The 22,185-nt window shown below is 49.1% G+C and overlaps 2 protein-coding genes across 5 annotated transcripts; one reads left to right on the top strand and one right to left on the bottom strand.

Moving 5' to 3' along the window:
• The first annotated feature begins 206 nt into the window (after nucleotides 1-206).
• Nucleotides 207-14,113, top strand: RAB13 (RAB13, member RAS oncogene family). 2 transcript variants are annotated; one of them, XM_079958504.1, is made up of 9 exons: nucleotides 207-354; nucleotides 466-631; nucleotides 4,022-4,082; nucleotides 6,180-6,240; nucleotides 7,787-7,864; nucleotides 9,038-9,127; nucleotides 10,006-10,071; nucleotides 11,176-11,226; nucleotides 12,994-14,113. In XM_079958504.1, the coding sequence occupies exons 2-9, from the start codon at nucleotides 508-510 to the stop codon at nucleotides 13,063-13,065; spliced, it is 603 nt and encodes a 200-aa protein (XP_079814630.1). In that variant the 5' UTR covers nucleotides 207-354; nucleotides 466-507; the 3' UTR covers nucleotides 13,066-14,113. The 2 variants fall into 2 exon arrangements, with proteins under 2 accessions (XP_079814630.1, XP_079814629.1); XM_079958503.1 differs by lacking the exon at nucleotides 207-354 and having other exon boundaries at nucleotides 373-631.
• Nucleotides 14,114-17,748: 3,635 nt separating this feature from the next.
• Nucleotides 17,749-20,709, bottom strand: LOC307205554 (uncharacterized protein). 3 transcript variants are annotated; one of them, XM_079958072.1, is made up of 3 exons: nucleotides 20,623-20,709; nucleotides 20,109-20,208; nucleotides 17,749-19,917 (listed from the first exon to the last, which is right to left on the bottom strand). In XM_079958072.1, the coding sequence occupies exon 3, from the start codon at nucleotides 19,792-19,794 to the stop codon at nucleotides 17,836-17,838; it is 1,959 nt and encodes a 652-aa protein (XP_079814198.1). In that variant the 5' UTR covers nucleotides 19,795-19,917; nucleotides 20,109-20,208; nucleotides 20,623-20,709; the 3' UTR covers nucleotides 17,749-17,835. The 3 variants fall into 3 exon arrangements, with proteins under 3 accessions (XP_079814198.1, XP_079814199.1, XP_079814197.1); XM_079958073.1 differs by having other exon boundaries at nucleotides 20,004-20,208; nucleotides 20,631-20,703; XM_079958071.1 differs by having other exon boundaries at nucleotides 20,631-20,703.
• Between the last annotated feature and the right edge of the window lie 1,476 nt (nucleotides 20,710-22,185).

Genomic DNA, 22,185 nt, shown 5'->3' with positions numbered 1-22,185 from the left:
GAGCAGGACATTACAAACCCTGCCTTCTCCCCGGTCCCGGAACTCTAACCACTGCTCCGCACTCCCCCAGGCGTCAGGTCTCCCTTTGGGGGCATGAATGAGCAGCCGCGCCAAGTTCATTCATGCTGCCCGGGGCGCGCGGGGGCGGGGGAAGAAGAGCCCATTGAAGAAATCCGCTCCTCCCGGGGCTGAGTCAGCTCAGACTTTTCAGCCCTGCTGGCTTAACCCCTCCCTGCCCGCGGGAGGGGGGGGGGGCAAGCGGCTTTTCTCCCTGGCCTTCCAGCGAGGAGGAATGGGGGAGTGGTCTGAGTGTCCCGCTGGCTGGGAAGAAGGAGGAAGAGGAGGAAAAAAAAGGTTACTGGGCGAGAGGAGGAGTTTGGGTTCCACCTCGCAACTTCTCATCCCTTCCCCCCCTTTAAACTTTTCTGATTTTTCTTTCTTTCTCTTCTTTTTCTTTCTTCCCAGGAAAGAGGGGAAAAAACCCAAGTTTGCAACTCTCCGGGGGCCATGGCCAAATCTTACGATCACCTCTTCAAGCTGCTCCTGATCGGAGACAGTGGAGTGGGGAAGACGTGTCTGATCATCCGTTTTGCAGAAGACAACTTCAGCGGGACCTATATCAGTACCATCGGTGAGAGGGGCTGGGGGGCGGTGAGGGGGGTTCCAGGGGAATGGGGTGGGCGGTTCTGGGGAGATCTGGGGAAAGGGAGGGGTTCTCTCACCCCCTTGCACATCAGTCTTCAAGGCTTCGCATCCTCCTTCTCCCAGTCCGAATCCCCCAAGACATTTGTTTGTTTATCCATCAAACACATCAATATCCCACCTTTTGACTCAAGGGCACAATTCTCTCCCTCCACATTTAAACCCCACAACAACCCTGAGAGGTAGGTTAGGCGGAGAGGCCAAGTGAGATTTGGGCTGAGTGGGGATTGGAATAAGGTTACCAGATTTTTTTTCCCAGTGAATCCAGGGACACTTTTCAATTTCCTACTAAATAGATGGGGACTGATTTGTAAATCCGGGGACTGTCCCCATGAAACGGGGGCGTCTGGTAACGTTAGAGTGGAACCCTGGTCTCTCCCAGATCAGAGTTTGACACCCTGACCCATGGGTAGGCAAACTAAGGCCCGGGGGCCAGATCCGGCCCAATTGCCTTCTCAATCCGGCCCGCGGACGGTCCAGGAATCAGCGTGTTTTTACATGAGAAGAATGTGTCATTTTATTTAAAATGCATCTCAGAGTGATTTGTAGGGCATAGGAATTCGTTCTTTTTTCAAAATATAGTCTAGCCCCCCACAAGGTCTGAGCGACAGTGGACCGGCCCCCTGCTGAAAAAGTTTGCTGACCCCTGCATTACACTGCCAGGAGGAATGGGCGCACCCCCCCCCCCGCTAGCGGCAGAGTTGCACTGTGTATTTAAAGTGCATTCAATGCACATTTGTTATTATTTATGAAATTTATAGGCCGCCCTTCGTCAAAAGACAGCTGGTCGGTTTGCAACGCAGAATGCATAACATTATATTGAGACAGGTTAAAAATCAAACACAGTTATATTTTATTTATTCCATAAAATTTATACGCCATCTAATTATAAAAAATCCCTAAACAAAATGCCAAGAGGTTTACAGAAAGAATTAAACATCATATCGAGGCAGGTTAAAAATCAAAACAGCAATATATAAACACAGTTATATTTTATTTATTCCATAAAATTTATACGCCATCTAATTATAAAAAATCCCTAAACAAAATGCCAAGAGGTTTACAGAAAGAATTAAACATCATATCGAGGCAGGTTAAAAATCAAAACAGCAATATATAAACACAGTTATATTTTATTTATTCCATAAAATTTGTACGTCATCTGATGATACAAACCCAAACGAAACTCATAGCCGGTTTACAGAATAAAACTACAAAATCATCGGTGAAAAAGTTAAGAGCAACTGTTTTAAAACATTCCAATAAATAATTGAAAGCTTAAAACTAGATTTTAAAAATGGTTTGATGTGTTTGGATGGGCTTGCCTAAACGAAGAAGTTTTTGGCAGGTGCTGAAAAGCGTGTGGCGAAGGCCTGATACCAATGGGCAGGGAGTTCCAAAGTGCATGTGCTTCCATGCTAAAAGATTTTGAGTTCTGACAAATGCAGAAGAGGTATTATTAAAGGTACCTGTAACGGTGCCAGTTCCGTTGATTGAATCGGTTAATGGGGCATGCATGGGGCAAGGTGATCTTGCTGATAAACTAAGAAGATAAAGCGGTTAAGGGCCTCATGTACTAATAGTAACAGTTTGAACTAGTCTTGTAGAAGAAACACATAATAAAGTACGTATTAGAAGTACAAGTATACCTGGAGCGTCTCCACACCCGACATTCAGCCTGGACACTGAGGTCCAGCGCCAAGGGCCTTCTGGCGGTTCCCTCACTGCGAGAAGTGAAGTTACAGGGAACCATGTGGAGAGCCTTCTCAGTGGTGGCACCCGCCCTGTGGAACGCCCTCCCACCAGATGTCAAGGAAATAAACAACTACCTGACTTTTAGAAGACATCTGAAGGCAGCCGTGTTTAGGGAAGCTTTTTAAGGTTTAATGTTTCACTATGTTTTTATATATGCTGAAAGCCACTCAGAGTGGCTGGGGCAACCCAGTCATATGGGGTTTTTAAAATAAATTTATTATTATTATTATTATTATTATTATTATTATTATTATTCTGCATAACAACAACAGCATAAAACATACAGAGGGAGAAAATGAGCAGCATTGTATCTAAAACCACAGCCCACCCAAGGGCGCAGATATGAAACCTTTCTCTCTGTCCAAACGTCAGGCATAATCTTGGCCACCACAGAAAATGGCTGACCTTCCCAGCCGTCACACGGGAGCTTCTCTTTCCTCTGCCTGTCTCCCACCCTGGGAGAACTTCACCTCCCTGCTTCTCATCCAGGGTCCTTCCACCACCCACCCACCACTTGAAAGCACATGACTTCCTTCAAAGTATCTTGGGAACTGTAGTTTGTGGAGGGTGCTGGGGATCGTAGCTGCTTGAGGTAGGAACTCCAGTTCTTGGGGTGCTTATTATGAGATGTGTGTTCCTTGGGTGTGCAGATCTTTGGCAGAATCCATGCGACAGGGCGCTCGATTGCCGAGGTATGGGCTTCTCTTAAAAATAGTTTTAAGATTCCAGTCCTCATGGAACTGAATAAACTGGAACTTGGGAAGTAGCCTTTAGTCTTCTCCTCCTCCTCCTCCTCCTCCTCCTCCTCCTCCTCCTCCTTCTTCTTCTTCTTCCTCTTCCTCTTCCTCTTCCTCTTCTTCTATCCCTCGTAGCCGAGTAAGATTGTCTAGATTGTCTTCCGTAAACACGGTTTTAACAATGAGTCTGTAAGGGACTGTGGAGGCCAGGCATAGGCAAACTCGGCCCGCCAGATGTTTTGGGACTACAACTCCCATCATCCCTAGCTAACAGGACCAATGGTCATGGGTGATGGAAATTGGAGTCTCAAAACATCTGGAGAGCCAAGTTTGTCTATGCCTGGTGGAGGCCAATTCTGGATCCACACGTCCTTCCACGGTGGGGACATTGGTTCCCGGGCGGGAGCTGATCACGGTGTGGATTTGCCAAGTGTGCCTTCCTCTTAGCACGTTTCTCCCTTTCATCCTGAGTTCGAGTGTCTTCAAAGCCCATGACACCTTTGGTAAAGGCTGTTCTCCAACTGGAGCGCTTGCAGGCCAGTGTTTCCCAGTTGTCAGTGTTTATACTATCTAGTACAGTACTGTCCACACTGACTGGCAGCAGCTCTGCAAGGTTTCAGGGAGAGGTCTCTCCAGGTAGGGCTGGGCTGTGTCCTGTGTTCCTAAGAGATGGATGGCCACCTGTCATGGATGCTTTAGCTGAGATTCAAGCATTACAGGGGGTTGGACTAGATGACCCTCGGGGTCTCTTCCAACTACGATTCTGTTAGAGTGTGAGCCTATATATGTGTGTGTGAGTAGCTTGACTCCATCTTCCCCCTATCTAGGGATCGACTTCAAAATCCGGACAGTGGACATTGAAGGGAAGAGGATCAAGCTGCAGGTTTGGTACGTGCTTATGGTTCAGCGCAAACCTTTCATGAGTCTCTGCCCCCAAGGCGCTTGCAAATCTACATTGTGACAGCAGAGCAGGAGACAGGCAGGAGTCTCCAAATGAGCAGAGGCAGGGAACTCTGCTTTTGGTTTATTTTTAGTCGGGAGATAAAGGACTAGGGAGTTTGGGCTTCGGGGGGAAAGTCGAGTTTCAGACACAGGCATTTGAAGAAAGGAGGTCTGGAAAAGCACTCTCTGGGTTGAGAAAGGAAGAAGAAAAGGGCTAAAATGAGGACAGGATAGAGCATGGGTAGGCAAACTAAGGCCCGGGGGCAGGATCCAGCCCAATCGCCTTCTAAATCTGGCCCGCAGACTGTCCGGGAATCAGCATGTTTTTACATGAGTAGAACATGTCCTTTTATTTAAAATGCATCTCTGGGTTATTTGTGGGGCATAGGAATTCATGCATCCCCCCCCCCCAATATAGTCTGGCCCCCCACAAGGTCTGAAGGACAGTGGACCGGCCCCCTGCTGAAAAAGTTTGCTGACCCCTGGGATAGAGCTTTATAATGTAATGTGTGGTGTTGAAAAAGTAGAAAGTACAGTGGTACCTTGGTTTAGGAACAGCTTAGTTTAAGAACAACTTGGATTAAGAACACTGCAAACCCGGAAGTAGGTGTTTTGGTTTGTGAACTTTGCCTTGGAAGCAGAACATGTTTCGCTTCCGGTTGAGTGAGTTCCATTTGTAAATTGGGTTCCCCCGCTGCTATGGGAAAGCACGCCTTGGTTTAAGAATGCTTTGGTTTAAGAACGGACTTCCGGAACGGATTAAGTTCATAAACCAAGGTACCACTGTATTTTAAAAAAACATTTCTCTCAAAATGTTCATTTCATCCAAATGAAATTGATCACCTGCAGATTCAGGCTGAACAAAAGTCAGGAGATCCCCTTGCTACCCCCAGTGCATAATTAATTTATTTCATATTACATTGTGGTGCCTGTGATGTGGGTTTGATAGCTGGCTCGTCATCCCCTTTGGGAGTGATGCTCCGCTCAAGCTCGGATGCTCCCAGTTTAACTGGAAACACAGCTCAAAATCCAGCCTGTGTCCAAGATCGGAGGGGAGCAACAGTTTAAAACCAGCGTCCCTCCACTCTTGGGTGCCCAGATGTGATTGAACTATGATTCCCATCATCCTCAACCAGCTTAGCCTGCTGATGAGGGATGATGGGAATTGTAGTCCAACCACATCTTGGGGACCCGAGAATAGAGGATTTACTGGTGAAAAGGGGTCCGAGCATCGCAACGCCTTCAAAATCTGTGGCAGAGTTTGCTAATGTTAGGGGCTTCCTCTTTAGATAAAGATTTATATGTATTACTTAAAGGTAAAGGGACCCCTGACCATTTGGTCCAGTCGTGACCGACTCTGGGGTTGCGACGCTCATCTCGCTTTACTGGCCGAGGGAGCCGGCGTACAGCTTCCGGGTCATGTGGCCAGCATGACTAAGCCGCTTCTGGCGAACCAGAGCAGCACATGGAAACGCCGTTTACCTTCCCGATGGAGTCGTACCTCTTTTTCTACTTGCACTTTGACGTGCTTTTAAACTGCTAGGTTGGCAGGAGCAGGGACCGAGCAACGGGAGCTCACCCCGTCGCGGGGATTCGAACCAGCGACCTTCTGATCGACAAGTCCTAGGCTCTGTGGTTTAACCCACAGTGCCACCCGCATCCCACATGTATTACTTAATTTGAAAAGGGATCAAGACAAATTCGTGGAGGAGGAGGACAAATTCGTGGAGGAGGAGAAGTCTTTAAAAGGCTATCAGCTAGACGAGTTAAATGGAACCTCCTGGTTCAGAGGCAGTCTACCTCTGAATATGAATTGCTCTGGGGGGGAGGGGATAAACAGTAGGGAAGATCTGCTCCTGTGCTTCCCAGAGGCATCAGATATGTTGCTGCGATGGACAATGCTGGACTCGAGGAGCCTTTGGGTTTGATTCAGCAGCAAGGCTCTTCCTTCGTGCGTACAAGGCTTTGGAACGGGTGCCGATGGGAAAAGGTTTCAGATAACAGTCCCCGCCTCTTGCAATTTTGGACTTCTTTCTCTTGTAGGGACACGGCCGGCCAGGAACGGTTCAAGACCATCACCACAGCGTATTACCGGGGAGCCATGGTATGGAATTCCAATACCCAGCATCCCCTAGCTTCTTGGCCAGGCTGGAATGTCATTATGCGATTGGTGTCAGAAGTGGGATCTTTGTAGCCTGGGAGGGGGGCCCTAACATATGGTCAAAAGGGCCAAGATGCAACAAGGCCACCAAGGAAGGATTTTGCCATTGGGGAGAAGCTTACGGCCAGTAAGTAAGTGTGTGTGTGTGTGTGTGTGTGTGTGTGTGTTTTAATTGGAATTCTGGGATAAATATACAAACAGCAGGTTTCTTTATTTTTTTTTGAATTTGCCTTTTTTTTATTTGTTAACATTTGTATATTACATCGGTAAATGTTGTCATTTTACATTACAGGACTTACTATAATTTCCAACATGTATACAAAAATTATATACAAATTTTATATACCTAGAAAGAAAATGAAACAAAAAAAGAACAAAGAGAAAAAACAAAAAGAACCCCCCCCCCCAAAAAAAAATCATATACATACCAACACAACACTTTTGCCCAAGTATTGCACTTGGGCAAAAAAAATGAGAGGCACCAATACAAGATGGGTGACACCTGGCTTGAGAGCAGTACATGTGAAAAGGATCTAGGAGTCTTGGTTGACCACAAACTTGACATGAGCCAACAGTGTGACGCGGCAGCTAAAAAAGCCAATGCAATTCTGGGCTGCATCAATAGGAGTATTGCATCTAGATCAAGGGAAGTAATAGTGCCACTGTATTCTGCTCTGGTCAGACCTCACCTGGAGTACTGTGTCCAGTTCTGGGCACCACAGTTCAAGAAGGACACTGACAAACTGGAACGTGTCCAGAGGAGGGCAACCAAAATGGTCAAAGGCCTGGAAACGATGCCTTATGAAGAACGGCTAAGGGAGCTGGGGATGTTTAGCCTGGAGAAGAGGAGGTTAAGGGGTGATATGATAGCCATGTTCAAATATATAAAAGGATGTCACATAGAGGAGGGAGAAAGGTTGTTTTCTGCTGCTCCAGAGAAGCGGACACGGAGCAATGGTTCCAAACTACAAGAAAAAAGATTCCACCTAAACATTAGGAAGAACTTCCTGACAGTAAGAGCTGTTTGACAGTGGAATTTGCTGCCAAGGAGTGTGGTGGAGTCTCCTTCTTTGGAGGTCTTTAAGCAGAGGCTTGACAACCATATGTCAGGAGTGCTCTGATGGTGTTTCCTGCTTGGCAGGGGGTTGGACTCGATGGCCCTTGTGGTCTCTTCCAACTCTATGATTCTATGATTCTACAACAGACTTCCTGTCTTTCCCATTGTATATTCCTTTTTTACAAATGAATGTACTCTTATTATTGTATATTTATTTACATATTATCTAATACATTCCTATATTAATATGTCCTCTTAGTCTTATTTCTCAACTCAGTCTCACTCCAACGTCAATCAAATGCTAGCAGGTTTCTGCAACTTGACCTTGATACCTTGATGTGAGATGGGTAGATTTTTAAATGCGTTTGCTTGCTGCCTTGCCGTTCGTTCTGTTAAAATGCAAGCCAGTATTAACACCCGGTTCCTTCCCAGGGGATTATCCTTGTGTACGACATCACGGATGAGAAATCCTTTGAGAACATCCAAAATTGGATGAAGAGCATTAAGGAAGTGAGTGAGCATGAGGAAAAGAGTGGGGTGGGTGTGGGATGGAGAGGGTCTGTGGCTGGCATGTGCCCACCCTGTTTTCTCGTCCGCCCTCTTGCCCACTGCCCTTCTTCCCCGGTACGGATCCGACATCGCCTTGCGGTAGACGGGGGGGAAGGCAGGAGAGCAATGGCACTGTGGGCACGATGACTGTTCTCCCTCCATGGCTGCAGGCAGTGAGGTTGCTGGGAATTGCAAGGAGCGGGAGAGTGTTGGGATGTGTCCTGGGAGACGGGGGCAATTGGCAAGCCCCCAGCTGGCTCCAGCCCACTAGCTGGCAGCCGGGCAAACTCCGGTTCTCAGAACAGCATCAAAACTGCAGCTCGAGCCTCAGAAGCCTTAGAGACTGAGCACGCAAGCCAGCAGAGATAAGAACTCTTTGCAACGGAAGGGTGGACAGAGGCATAGGTAAAGGTAAAGGGACCCCTGACCAGTAGGTCCAGTCGTGACCGATGCTGGGGCTGCGGTGCTCATCTCGCTTTATTGGCCGAGGGAGCCAGCATACAGCTTGACTAGACTGTTTCTGGTGAACTGAGCAGTGCATGGAAATGCTGTTTACTTTCCCGCCGGAGCGGTACCTATTTATCCACTTGCACTTTGACGTGCTTTCGAACTGCTAGGTTGGCAGGAGCTGGGACCAAAGAACGGGATTCGAACCGCCAACCTTCTGATCAGCAAGCCCTAGGCTCTGTAGTTTAACCCACAGCGCCACCCACGTCCCTATGTAAGCATATTTAGAAGCACTTTATTAAGCATCAGGACAAAGGAAAAACATGTCTGCTCCTCTTCGTGTCCAAGCAAAAGCATAAGTAAAAGCTATACACAACGGAAGTTCCCAGCAGGCTGTGCTGGAAGTAAACAGACATGTGACATACAACAATCCACACATCTGTTTTAAGGTGGAACGGAACATCATAATCCTAACAGAGAGTAGGTCTTGCGCCCGGATCCTGCTGGTGGACTTCCCAATGGGACATCCCCATTGACCACTGGGAGAACAGGATTCTAGACTAGATGGGCCACTGGTCTGATCCTGCAAGGTTTTTCTGATGGTACGGGTGGAGGATCAGGGTGGGAAAACCTGAAACCTGCCTGGTTGATGTCTGGATCTCTCTGCCGCCCCCCTTTCTTCTGCAGAACGCTTCGGCCGGCGTAGAGCGCCTCCTGCTGGGGAACAAGTGCGACATGGAAGGCAAACGCAAAGTGCCCCGGGACCGAGCAGAGAAGGTATCTGATGTAGCCAGAGCAACAAATTCAGGCGGGGCAGAGAGGACGTGGTGTGGCGGGGAGGAAATGGCGCATTGGGATGGGCACTTGAAGGTTTGAGTGCTGAGCTGAGTGGTTTTCTGGAGCGCCTCCCCCCCTCAGTTAAACCTTCCTGCACTTGGATTTAATGGTGAGGTTGGGGAGTTCTTCACAGAGTAATTTGCTCTATGAAGCACTTAAACAGTTTGCCTGGGCTGCCTGCCATCCTGCGTTGGTGCTGCCACCTCTTGGTGGTCACATAAACTGCAGCGTGATGACAGCCTTAATTTTTTATGTATATAGGTGTATATGTCCACACCCCCACCTATATACATAAAAAATTAAGGCTGTCATCACACTGCTGTGTGTGTGTCTGTCTGTCTATCTATCTATCTATCTATCTATCTATCTATCTATCTATCTATCTATCTATGTATCTATCTGGGTGGGTGTAGGTTTTTCAAAGATGAAGCAATAACCGAAGTAACCATTAAGAGGGTCATATGTAACGAAGTATCAGGAAGCCCAAGTTATGATGTGATCATCCAGGAGGGAATATTAAAAGTCACATTCATTCACCCAAGATAATCTTTCCATCAGTTCCTCTGATTCCTTCCTGCTCTTGCACTTGAGAAGCCGTTCAGGTTTTGTAACAAACTCTGTGTGACGGGGGAAGGTTTGTGTGTACCCTTTCCTTGCTGTCTTGTCAACCAAGCAAGTCTGATGCCTGCCCACCCCTCTTCTATGGGGTCAGGAGAAGACTGAGATGGGTTGTGGGGTGGGTGCAGCAAGCGTTGCCAAAGAATTGGCGGTAGGAGAGGTTCCCCGCCATTCCAAGCATCCCACTTCTTTCCCAACAGCTATCCAAGGAGCACGGGATCAGGTTTTTTGAGACGAGTGCGAAATCCAGCTTGAACGTAGAGGAGGTGAGTGGCGGGAAACTCTCATTTATTTCAGCATTTTGCTGCTGCGTTTCAGGGCTACATCACTGCAGCTTCTGCATAAAAGAAGTGTGTGTGGTGTCTATAGAGTCGGTAGCAGGAAATGGGGACCCTGAGGTCCTCTAGGTGTGGTTGGACTCCAGCTCCCATCATTCCTGACCATTGGGCCATGCTGGCTGGGGATGATGGGAGCTGTAGTCTTAACAACACGTTTTCTGCATCCCTGCTTTGTTATCTCCATAAGTGCATTTGGTGCGTGATCCCTGATTGGTTGGGATGTGATTGGACCCAGGGCACAAGGGAAGGAACCTAGATCCCTACAGCTGTTTCTAGCGGATCACAGCTCCCATAATCTTTGACCATTGACTGCACTGGCTGCTGGGAGTCCACCAACAATTGGAAAGCTGCCTAGGGGGCCACCCCACACTCCCAGAAACACAACACAAACATCGATATGTGATACGTTCATAAGGCACCTGGTTTTTCAGGGGCACAGTTGCCCCATTCAGGACCAGGGAGTCCTCCATACTGGCCTGCCCCGTCCCCCAAAATCAGTACTTCTGTCTTGTCAGGATTCAACCTCAATATGTTAGCCGCCATCCATCCTCCAATCGCTTCCAGGCACTCACACAGGACCATCACTGGTTCCCATTTGAAAGAGAGGTAGAGCTGGGTATCATCTGCATACTGATGAACACCCAGCCCAAACCCCCTGATGATCTCTCCCAGCGGCTGCATGTAGATGTTGAAAAGCATGGGGGAGAGGATGCAACCCTGAGGCACCCCACAAGTGAGAGCCCAGGGGCCTGAACACTCATCCCCCCAAACACCACTTTCTGAACATGGCCCAGGAGGAAGGAGCGGAACCACTGTATAGCAGTGCCCCCAGCTCCCAGCCCCTCAAGACGGTCCAAAAGGATGTTATAGTCAATGGAGGGCTGCCCTCCTCCTAAAGAGTGATGGGCTTCTTAAATGGGAGCAAAGGAAGGCCTACCTCACAGGGGTGTTGTGAAGGCCAAAATTTTTTTTGCATGTTAAAATAATAAAATAATAAACGAATGGAGACTCATCTCAGTTTCCCCCCTCCAGGCTTTCAGCACGTTGGCCCGGGACATACTTCTGAAATCAAGCAAAAAATCGGTGAGGCGTCTGTGAGAAAGAGGCTGGGGTTTTGGGGGGGGGGGACTTCCCTGAGCAGGGGTGTGATGGTTCAGGGTTTGGAAACTAGCCTGAAGAAGGAGGGGAAGAGTGGATGAGAAATCTGAAGTCACTGGGTGGCTGGGGCCTATCAGAGCCAGTGGTGGACTTGGGTAATAGATTAGGGTTACCATATGATGCTTTTGAATTATGGTGCTGGAGGAGACTCTTGAGAGTCCCATGGACTGCAAGAAGATCAAACCTCTCCATTCTGAAGGAAATCAGCCCTGAGTGCTCACTGGAAGGACAGATCCTGAAGCTGAGGCTCCAGTACTTTGGCCACCTCATGAGAAGAGAAGACTCCCTGGAGAAGACCCTGATGTTGGGAAAGATGGAGGGCACAAGGAGAAGGGGGCGACAGAGGACGAGATGGTTGGATAGTGTTTTCGAGGTTACCAGCATGAGTCTGACCAAGCTGCGGGGGGCAGTGGAGGACAGGAGTGCCTGGCGTTCTCTGGTCCATGGGGTCACGAAGAGTCGGACACGACTAAACGACTAAACAACAACAACAAATGTCCTGGGGACAGTCCCCAGATTTGCAAATCTGTCCCCGGGAAACGTGGCAGCGGCAGCCTCAGCAGCCCGGAGCCAGCCTGGTAGCACAGTTGGCTCTGGCTGGCTCCAGGAGCTGCTCGCTGCCATAGCGCCCGTCATTTTTCCTTGCTGAAACTTCTGGCGAGGAAAAATGGCGGGCGCCACGGCAGCGAGCAGCTCCTGGAGCCAGCCAGAGCCAACTGCGCTACCAGGCTGACTCCAGGCTGCTGACTGCTGCTGCCACTGCCGAAGGGGAACCGGGGACGTCTGGTGGTATAGATCTCCAGTGCCCTTCCCCCTTTGTTTTGACTGATCGGGGGAGGCTCGGGAGTTGCAGGCGGGCGGCCGTAGCCGTTTTTCAAAAACTCTGCGCATTTTTGTCTCACAAGGTGCGAAAGGTTTGCACCTTTCCTGGCAGAGAAACCTTGCGCCTTGCACCCCTCCTGGGCAGTGGCTGCCCGCCCACGACTCCCAAGCCTCCCCCAATCTGTCAAAACAAAGGGGAAAGGGGGAAGGAGATCAGGGAACGCTTGGGAGTCACGGGCAGGTGGCGCGCCACTGCCCAGTTTTTTAAAAACTCTGCATTTTATGTTTCACAGGGTGCGAAAGAAGGGCTTTGCACCTTTATACGATATGCATGTGTGCTTGGACCCAGGGTCTTTTGCCTCACCATCCCCACTACTGACTCCCTGTTGCTACTCAGCTTCAAAAAAAAAGTGTCCCTGGATTCATTGGAAAAAAATCTGGTAACCATATAATAGATGCCAAAATTTGACACTCCACCTTGTGCAATCTTCCCAAAGCCAGCTAAGAGAGGCACCAGACTTTGGGAAGGAGGAAGGAGGGTCTGGGGGGTCCTAGAGCCCACCTACCTTCTTCCCAAAGCTGGGGAAATGCTAACTAGGCTTTGAGAAGGAGCAAACAGGACAGTATGACCCTGTCAGAGCCTCACGCCTCCTTCCCAAAAACCATGCAGGGCAGAGTGCAGCCATTGTGGCTAGCAGCTGTTGATAGCTTTTTCCTCCTCCTCCTCCTCCTCCTCCTCCTGTGGATTTGTCCATTGCCATCCAAGCTGGTGGCTGTCCCCACTTCCAGTGGCAGCGAGTTCCACAGTTCAACGATGTGCTCTGCGTAATAGTACTTCTTACCCTATTGTCCGTCTCTCCTCTCCTCCAGGCTCAGCACGTCAAGGGCCCTTTGGAGCTGAAAGCATCACAGAAAAGCAGCAGTAAATGTTCGGTGGTGTAGCGGCGACTGTCCCGTCGCTCCTCTGCCTTGTCGCAGGACGTACCCCTTTCGCCATTTACGCTCCAAATGCCTCCGCTTTCTTCCACGACGCTCAGAAACCCTTCCGGGCGGGACCCCGGGAGTGGGGGCTGACGGCAGGTGGGGCTCGCAGGCCGAGACCTCCCTCTCTTCCCCCTTTAGGGTCCCCACCTTCCTTGGCCGTAGGGAATATCGACCATTTGGAAGGGATCTTGCCCGAGGGGTGTGGGTCTAGGGTTGCCAGAACTCCTCCGGGGGTGACCCCAATTCTCCAGGGTTGCCTGGGCCCCTTCCAGGCAGCAGAGAATGCCTTAGATGGGCGATAGTGCCCTTAAAAAAAATAATAGCTGTTTTTTAATTCAGAAAACTACGTGTGCAGCTTCCAAGTTTCAGCTTGGCAGGAGCCAGCTGCAGATAATTGCATATTGCTCCCAATTAACCTCCGTCTCCAGGGCTCAGTGGTGGAAGTGCAGAGGAAGAACCCCCAGGGCCCGTCCCTAGGTCTCAGGTTTAGACCCTGAAATATTAGGGTCTGGGATGCTCCCAACCTGGCAATCCTCTGGGCGAACCGCTACCAAGATAATAGAGGGAATCACATTTTGGGGGTGGGACTGGGGGCTTGGCTGCAGTGGAGTCAGAATGCATTGGGGCTGCCATGAACCACAGAAGGGACTCAAAGGGTCATCTAGGTCCAACCCCTGGACTTTTTTGAGTTGGGGGGGGCGCACTACAGGATGCCGACACTTTCCCCATAACCAGCCTATTTCCGGGATAATGTGTTCACCCTGTAATGCGACTTCTTGCTCGTAAGAAGGGCTCTTATCGCCCCAGCCCAACATCCCGTGAGGAAGAGGGGTTGCCTTACCCTCTGCCCCCACAGGGCCCCCCACATTACGCAGGAGCCTGGAAATGTGCCCCCAGAAACTCCCCCTCCAGAAAAGACCCACACAACATTCCACATGTGCCTCTTAGTTATTATTATTAATTTTGTTCGGGAACCCTTTGAACAGTATTAAAATGTTTGCCGTGATTTCTGAACGTCTTCTGTACTAAATGTGGCAGGCTTTGTGAGTCAGCATGCCTGGTGGGGAGGGGGGGAAGTGCCTTCTGTCACATGGCATACAGAACCCGAGAGATTAAAAAGTGGGTGTTCTTGTGGGGGGACGGGAGCTCTTGCCGTGCCCCTTAAGAGAGGTGCCACGTACCGCATGATCAGCACTTGGAAGACTTCAAATCTTGCAGCACTTACATTTTGGATTTCCCTGCCTCTTGTCAGGTGCCTTCACTGTGCTGTTTTGGGCGCCAGCTAAAAACATTTTTTGTTTAGACTCGCGGCGGTTCTCAACCTGTGGGTCCCCAGATGTTGTTGGACTACAACTCCCATCATCCCTGAGCTCTGGCCTTACTAGCTAGGGGTGATGGGAGTTGTAGTCCAACATCTGGGGACCCACAGGTTGAGAAAGGCTGATTTAGAGCATCGTACCCAGATATGTAGAACACTGGTGCGTGTTTCAATCTTTTTAGTTTATTGCCAGTTTTAATTTTTTTAAGATTGTTTCAAACACTACTGTAGTTGTTTTTAGCTTTTTAAAAAAACCGGTAATCTTTGTGAACCTCTTTGAGGTTTATTTTACGATCAAGCAAGTGTATAATTTTTTATGAAAGGAGGAAATAATAAAACAAAAATGCATCTATAGTCATAGCCACACTATATATTCAAAGCTCTTGCAGCGCACATGGAATGCACATGACTTCTACAAAAAACCCCCCCAAAATTGTGGGAATTACAGTTCACCCCCACAGAACTACAATTCCCAGCACCTTTTAACGAACTACAGCTCCTGGAATTCTTTGGGGGAAAGCCGTGTGTTGAATGCACTTTAAATGTATGGTTTGGGCATGATGCCTGTTCTCTATCCTGTTGCAGTGACTTTTCCTAGACCTTTCCCACAGGTATCCCATTTTTAATTCTCCATGTCCCTGAGAAGGACAGGTGTTCTTGGGCTCCAACTCCCATCTGCCCCAGCAAACATGGCCAGTGATCAGGGGGCCATAGACATGCTCTCACCCACTGAGCTATGGAGGGATGGTGTGAGTTGTGGTTTGGCAACACCAGGAGGTCCACAGGTTCCTCATACCTGCCCTCAGCCAAACGGGGATGGTGCATTAATGCATTTGCGTAGGTGTAAGACAGGGATGGGACGCAGGTGGCGCTGTGGGTTAAAGCCTCAGCGCCTAGGGCTTGCCGATCGAAAGGTCGGCGGTTCGAATCCCTGCGGCGGGGTGCGCTCCCGCTGCTCGGTCCCAGCGCCTGCCAACCTAGCAGTTCGAAAGCACCTCCGGGTGCAAGTAGATAAATAGGGACCGCTTACCAGCGGGAAGGTAAACGGCGTTTCCGTGTGCGGCTCTGGCTCTGGCCAGAGCAGCGATGTCACGCTGGCCACGTGACCCGGAAGTGTCTCCGGACAGCGCTGGCCCCTGGCCTCTTAAGTGAGATGGGCGCACAACCCCAGAGTCTGTCAAGACTGGCCCGTACGGGCAGGGGTACCTTTACCTTTACCTTTAAGACAGGGATGCAGGTGGCGCTGTGGGTTAAACCACAGAGCCTAGGACTTGCGGATCAGAAGGTCGGCGGTTCGAATCCCCGCGACGGGGTGAGCTCCCATTGCTCGGTCCCAGCTCCTGCCAACCTAGCAGTTCAAAAGCACGTCAAAGTGCAAGTAGATAAATAGGTACCGCTCCGGCGGGAAGGTAAACGGTGTTTCTGTGCGCTGCTCTGATTCGCCGGAAGCGGCTTAGTCCTGCTGGCCACATGACCCGGAAGCTGTACACCGGTTCCCTCGGCCGATAAAGCGAGATGAGCGCCGCAACCCCAGAGTCGGCCATGACTGGACCTAATGGTCAGGGGTCCCTTTACCTTTAAGACAGGGATGGGGAGCCTGTGGCCTTCTAGATGTGGTTGGAGTCCGGCTCCCATCTTCCCTTTTCTGCAGTGCCTCCCGTGAGCGAAACGCTGTCCCTGGAGAGGCCTGCCTGGCACTGTCATTGCATGTCTTTAGGAGCCAGGCGAAATCAAGGAAGGAGGGAATGGAGTACCTTGGGAAGGCTGCAGCTGGCTGGCTGGCACCCCGAAAGGAGCAGGCCACATACTGCAACATTTCTTGCATGCCCCACATACATTCCACAAAAGGAATGGTGGCATTACTGAGTCAGACCACTGGTTTGCCTAGCTCAGTACTGTCTACACTGACCGGCAGCAGCTCTCTGGGGTTTCAGGAAGGGGATCTTCCCAGCCCTTGGGAATCGAACGAGGGACTTTTTGCATGCAAAGCAGATAACCTACCACTCAGCTCCAGCCCTGCCCTCACCCTCAAATATACTACAGTGGTACCTCGGGTTAAGTACTTAATTCGTTCTGGAGGTCCGTTCTTAACCTGAAGCACCACTTTAGCTAATGGGGCCTCCCGCTGCTGCCACGCGATTTCTGTTCTCATCCTGAAGCAAAGTTCACACAATTTCTGTTCTCATCCTGAAGCAAAGTTCTTAACCCGAGGTACTATTTCTGGGTTAGCGGAGTATGTAACCTGAAGCGTCTGTAACCCAAGGTACCACTGTATGTTCGTTCCCAAGCTTGCCGTTCCCAATGCCCAATCGCCATATCTAAAAGGATGTCACATAGAGGAGGGAGAAAGGTTGTTTTCTGCTGCTCCAGAGAAGCGGACACGGAGCAATGGATCCAAACTACAAGAAAGAAGATTCCACCTAAACATTAGGAAGAACTTCCTGACAGTAAGAGCTGTTCGACAGTGGAATTTGCTGCCAAGGAGTGTGGTGGAGTCTCCTTCTTTGGAGGTCTTTAAGCAGAGGCTTGACAACCATATGTCAGGAGTGCTCTGATGGTGTTTCCTGCTTGGCAGGGGGTTGGACTCGATGGCCCTTGTGGTCTCTTCCAACTCTAGGATTCTATGATTGTTTAAGGCAGCTATTTTGCCTGCTGCGTTTTGAAAAGTCTTGGCCCAAACTAGTTTATCGGTGCAGTGTTTAAAAACTAGCCATAGTCAACAAGGATCCACCAACAGCATACAAATCAATGTGCTTTACTTGACCCAACAATCCAACCAGAGCCAGTGTGGTGTAGTGGTTAAGAGCAGTGGACTCGTAATCTGGTGAACCGGGTTCGATTCCCCGCTCCTCCACATGCAGCTGCTGGGTGACCTTGAGCCAGTCACACTTCTCTGAAGTCTCTCAGCCCCACTCACCTCACAGAGTGCTTGTTGTCGGGGAGGAAGGGAAAGGAGAATGTTAGCTGCTTTGAGACTCCTTCGGGTAATGATAAAGCGGGATATCAAATTCAAACTCTTCTTCTTCTTCTTCCTCCCCCCAACTCCAAACATGCAAACAAATCTCACTGCAGTTAACCAAAGGGAATCAACCATGCCCTGCCTCCCGCTTCTCTCACTCTATTATTTCAAATAAACAAACTAGCCAGTCAATCTGAGCTGGGACGGCCATCTTGGGGAAGCGTCTCTTGCTAATGTATACAGAAACGACAAGATAAAGAGGGATGCCATATTTTGAAGAGCAAAAAAGAATACACATTTCCTGACTTCTGTCTTTAACTACGGATCGCTATGACAACTCTCATTTCAAAATAATAGTAATACAAACGATCGAGGTGGTTATAATCGAATACGTAAGCAATTGTGAAAGTAAATGTGCTCAAATTACAATAAAAAAAATAGAACATGTGTTTCAATACATCGGTACGCTGTATGAAATTCCTGAAACACTTTCAGAGGCACTTCGTTCTTCTGTCCGACGCTGTTTGGCCCAAGCGTATTTCTCTGTAGATCTGATCTTGTTCAACAGCTGCTTATTGCTTAAGAGATAGGCGTGAAATTCCTTGCACGTAACGTGCTTGTAATTATATTGCAGTAGCACCATGCTTCGCAGCGAGTCCAAGGATAAGTTCCCTCTCTCTTTGCTCAGAGAGAAAGAGAACCCCGCGTTTGCAGGATGCGACGCGAGGGCAAAAAAACCCTGGGCCATCTTCAAAAGTTCCGAGTGGCACATAACGTTTTTGGAAGTCTCAAAGTACTTGGTCCACTTCTGGTGTGCCTGGAGCTTAATGAACTCGTCGTCACCTTTAAACTGATCCACAAACTTCTCAAGGTTGCAGAATTGATCGAAGCACTTCCCCTCATCTATGGACACATCCCTGTCCAGGAGATACTTTATGGAAGGTCCTACTTTGTCCCACTCTAGCGACTCACTAAGAGACATCCACATGAAGCATGAAAACTCCTTCATGGGCTCCATCCATTTTTCCAGATACTCTATGCAGCTGTCATAGAAGCTATTAACCTCTGCGCAGAATTTGTCACACTCCGCGCCGAGACCCGCCTCACGCTTCTCTTTCAGAAGGCTCTTGACCTTGAGGGACATGAAGCTGTTGCTCCTGCGTTCAGCGAGCATGTTTTGGACACAAAGCAGAACTTGCAGAATCTCCACAACCGAATTATTCTCCCTTTCGAGTTCTAAAACGTAGGAGTGAAACATACTCATCAGAGACTGCAGGTGCAATAAGTAAGCCTTGCTAAGCTCATGCTCAAAAAACTCCTGCAACACTGTTGGCGGTTTATTCTGCGAGAGGAAAAATGCCTTTACGGCTGGAAACACTTGAATGAGTCTAGTGATGCCCGGAAAGGACGACAACCAGCGTGTTTTGCTGTGGGACAGCAGCTTTTTGTATTCAGTGTCCACAAATTCACAGTACTCCTTTAACTGCTCCGTCTGGACTCTATAGATGTGAAAGTACTGGTATATCTTGAAAATGATGCTCTCAATGTCGACGTCCAACGTGTCTGCTGCCTGATGGACACAGTTATTCAAAATGTGCGCTGGACACCCCACACCAAGTGAAGTTTTGTTATCCAGCTCACTCTTCGACTTTGCAAACACACTCCTTCCTGCTGAATCCTGCTGTGTCCCTCCAAACATTGTGTTGCAGTTGTCACCTGTGAACGCTATGCATTTCTTTAGCAGTCCTTTACTCTCAAGAGTTTCCTTCACGTACGAAAAGATTGTGTCTGCGCTCTCATTGGGTTGGCTTTTCATTTCAATTATTTTGGACTGCAAACCGCCACTTTTCCAGTCAAAATACTGAATAACTATTGCAACCACCTTGACCGGACCATGGTTACTCGCGTCAGTAGAAACGCCACAATAACCTATTTCGTTTTCTTCAAGGCTTTTCAGAACGCTTTCCAAACAATCAGGAGCCAATACAGAATTTACAATTGCCTCTGTCTTGGTTTTTGCACTTGAAAACTTCCTTGCAATATCGGAATCCGGGAACATCGTCTTCAAGAGGCCTGATGTGCATGTCATCACATTATAACTGTGGTGGTGTTTGACGGTGTGAAAAGCGAAAGTCCCTTCTGCTGCGGTCACTTCATCTTCCCATTTGCTGTTACAGGGTTTTACCAAAATGTTTGCCAATTTTGCGGAAGAAGCTTCTCCTCGAATTGCTATTTTGTGTTTCTCGGAGTCCATGTGCGATTGCAGGTCACGTCCTCCTTTATGTGCCACAGAGACAAACGTACCCGGTCTACATACCAGGCATTCACCTTCGAAGTCATCTCTACCTCTTCTGAAACAGGTATACTTCCTCTGCAGCTCGACAGAAAATCTACATTTTCTTTTCGGCATTTTGTCACGCAGAAGCACAGAATGTAGATAAAACCGTTAAGAAAGATGGCGAAAGACTGAACGGAACTTGGAACTGGAAGTTAACACCGTACAGCATTGCCTCCTATAACAGAGCGAAGAGCCCTACAAAAGAATACAAAACAGAAAATTAATTACTTGAGCAAGTCATGTATCCTTCAGGAAAAAGACTAGAACCCTCTATTGGGTACCTTCATAAAGAATTCAGATGTGTAGTATTATTTTTCACTTTTATATCCCACCCTTTCACCAAAGCATTCACTGTGATGGGTGGATGGATGGGTAAGGGAGCAAACCTGTGAGGAAGGCTGGTGCATGGTCATGTGTAGAGCTTTGAAAGGTACAAATTCGCTTCTTCCCAGCACATCTAGGGATCCAAGGGTGAGGACGCCTGGCCTAAAGAAACCAAATACATAATTTAAAAATTTACAAATACATAATTTTTTTGGGGGGGGGGCGGCCCAAGAGAGTGGGGCCCTAAGCTATATCTTGTTTACCTTATACGGCATTGTAATATCCCCTCCCCGGACCGCACCTCCCTGCCCTGTATTTTTCTGGCAACCCTACCTTCCTCCTCCTCGGAACCCCACCACCGCCCTCCACCTCTTCATCGTCCCCGCCACGCATGATCGTAGCCAGGATTTTTTTTGGGGGGGCAGAACCTCTGTCTGCTATGTATTTTTATTGATCTTTATTGATTTGGGGGGAGGGGCAGCGGCCCCTTCCCGCCTCCCCAGCTAATCCGGGGCTCCAGCCAGCCAGCCAGCCCTTCTTCACCACCAGCCCCAGGCCCGACGCAGACCCACCCACCTGCCCACCTCCGCCACCCGCCGTTAGAGGCGCCATCCTCACCCCTCCGCCGCCGCCACGTGCAACAACAGCACCCCGCGCGCTCGCAGCGGCGCCTCCCGCCCACGTCATTTCAGCGCGACTCCAGAGGCCTCCAGAGTCCGCCTCGACGTCGGAAGTGGGGAAAGGAAACGCGGCGTGAAATAAGTCGCGGGCGGAGTGAGAAAAGTCCCCGGCGGAAGAAGGGCCATTTCCGCTCGCAGAACAGGATGGGCGCCCAAGGGAAACAACACCTAACCGTGGTTTGCTTTCCTTACCTCTATATGCATTCCACTTCTGTTGTTATTTAGTCGTTTAGTTGTGTCCGACTCTTCGTGACCCCCTGGACCAGAGCACACCAGGCACTCCTGTCTTCCACTGCCTCCCGCAGTTTGGTCAGACTCATGCTCGTAGCTTCGAGAACACTGTCCAACCACCTCGTCCTCTGTCATCCCCTTCTCCTTGTGCCCTCCATCTTTCCCAACATCAGGGTCTTTTCCAGGGAGTCTTCTCTTCTCATGAGGTGGCCACAGTATTGGAGCCTCAGCTTCAGGATCTGTCCTTCCAGTGAGCACTCAGGGCTGATTTCCTTCAGAATGGAGAGGTTTGATCTTCTTGCAGTCCATGGGACTCTCAAGAGTCTCCTCCAGCACCAGAATTCAAAAGCATCAATTCTTCGGCGATCAGCCTTCTTTATGGTCCAGCTCTCACTTCCATACATCACTACTGGGAAAACCATAGCTTTTACTATACGGACCTTTGTTGGCAAGGTGATATCTCTGCTTTTTAAGATGCTGTCTAGGTTTGTCATCACTTTTCTCCCAAGAAGCAGGCGTCCTTTAATTTCGTGGCTGCTGTCACCATCTGCAGTGATCATGGAGCCCAAGAAAGTAAAATCTCTCACTGCCTCCATTTCTTCCCCTTCTATTTGCCAGGAGGTGATGGGCCCAGTGGCCATGATCTTCCTTTTTTTGATGTTGAGCTTCAAACCATATTTTGTGCTCTCCTCTTTCACCCTCATTAAAAGGTTCTTTAATTCCTCCTCACTTTCTGCCATCAAGGTTGTGTCATCTGCATATCTGAGGTTGTTGATATTTCTTCCGGCAATCTTAATTCCACTTTTAGCATTATCTAAAAGGGTGGATTTACAACAGGCATAGGTAAACTCGGCCCTTCAGAGGGTTTGGGACTACAACTCCCATGATCCCTAGCTAACATGACTAGTGGTCAGGTATGATGGGAATTGTAGTCCCAAAAACATCGGGATGGCTGAGTTTGCCTATGCCTGATTTACAACCTCCAGTTTCTAGGCTTCACAAGTATATCATGCCTCCACACACAAGACTTAGCTTGGCAAGTTAAACCAGTTTCACTGTATGTTTGGAAGGGTTTCCAGTCTCCTTTCTCCCGCCTTTTTCCTTTTACCTGTCCATCTGTCTCCCACGCGGGAGGAGGCATTTCAAGAAGGTCGCACCTGCAGATCTGCAGGCAGATTCGGGTCTTCGCAGGAGTTTGTTCAATTCAGGTACCCCCCAAACTCGGCCC

The sequence above is a fragment of the Podarcis cretensis genome (assembly GCF_951804945.1).
Source record: "Podarcis cretensis genome assembly, chromosome: 16".
In the NCBI taxonomy this organism is placed as follows: domain Eukaryota; kingdom Metazoa; phylum Chordata; class Lepidosauria; order Squamata; family Lacertidae; genus Podarcis; species Podarcis cretensis.
The sequence above is the reverse complement of the archived record's forward strand: the minus strand, read 5'-3'. Positions and strand labels throughout refer to the sequence as shown.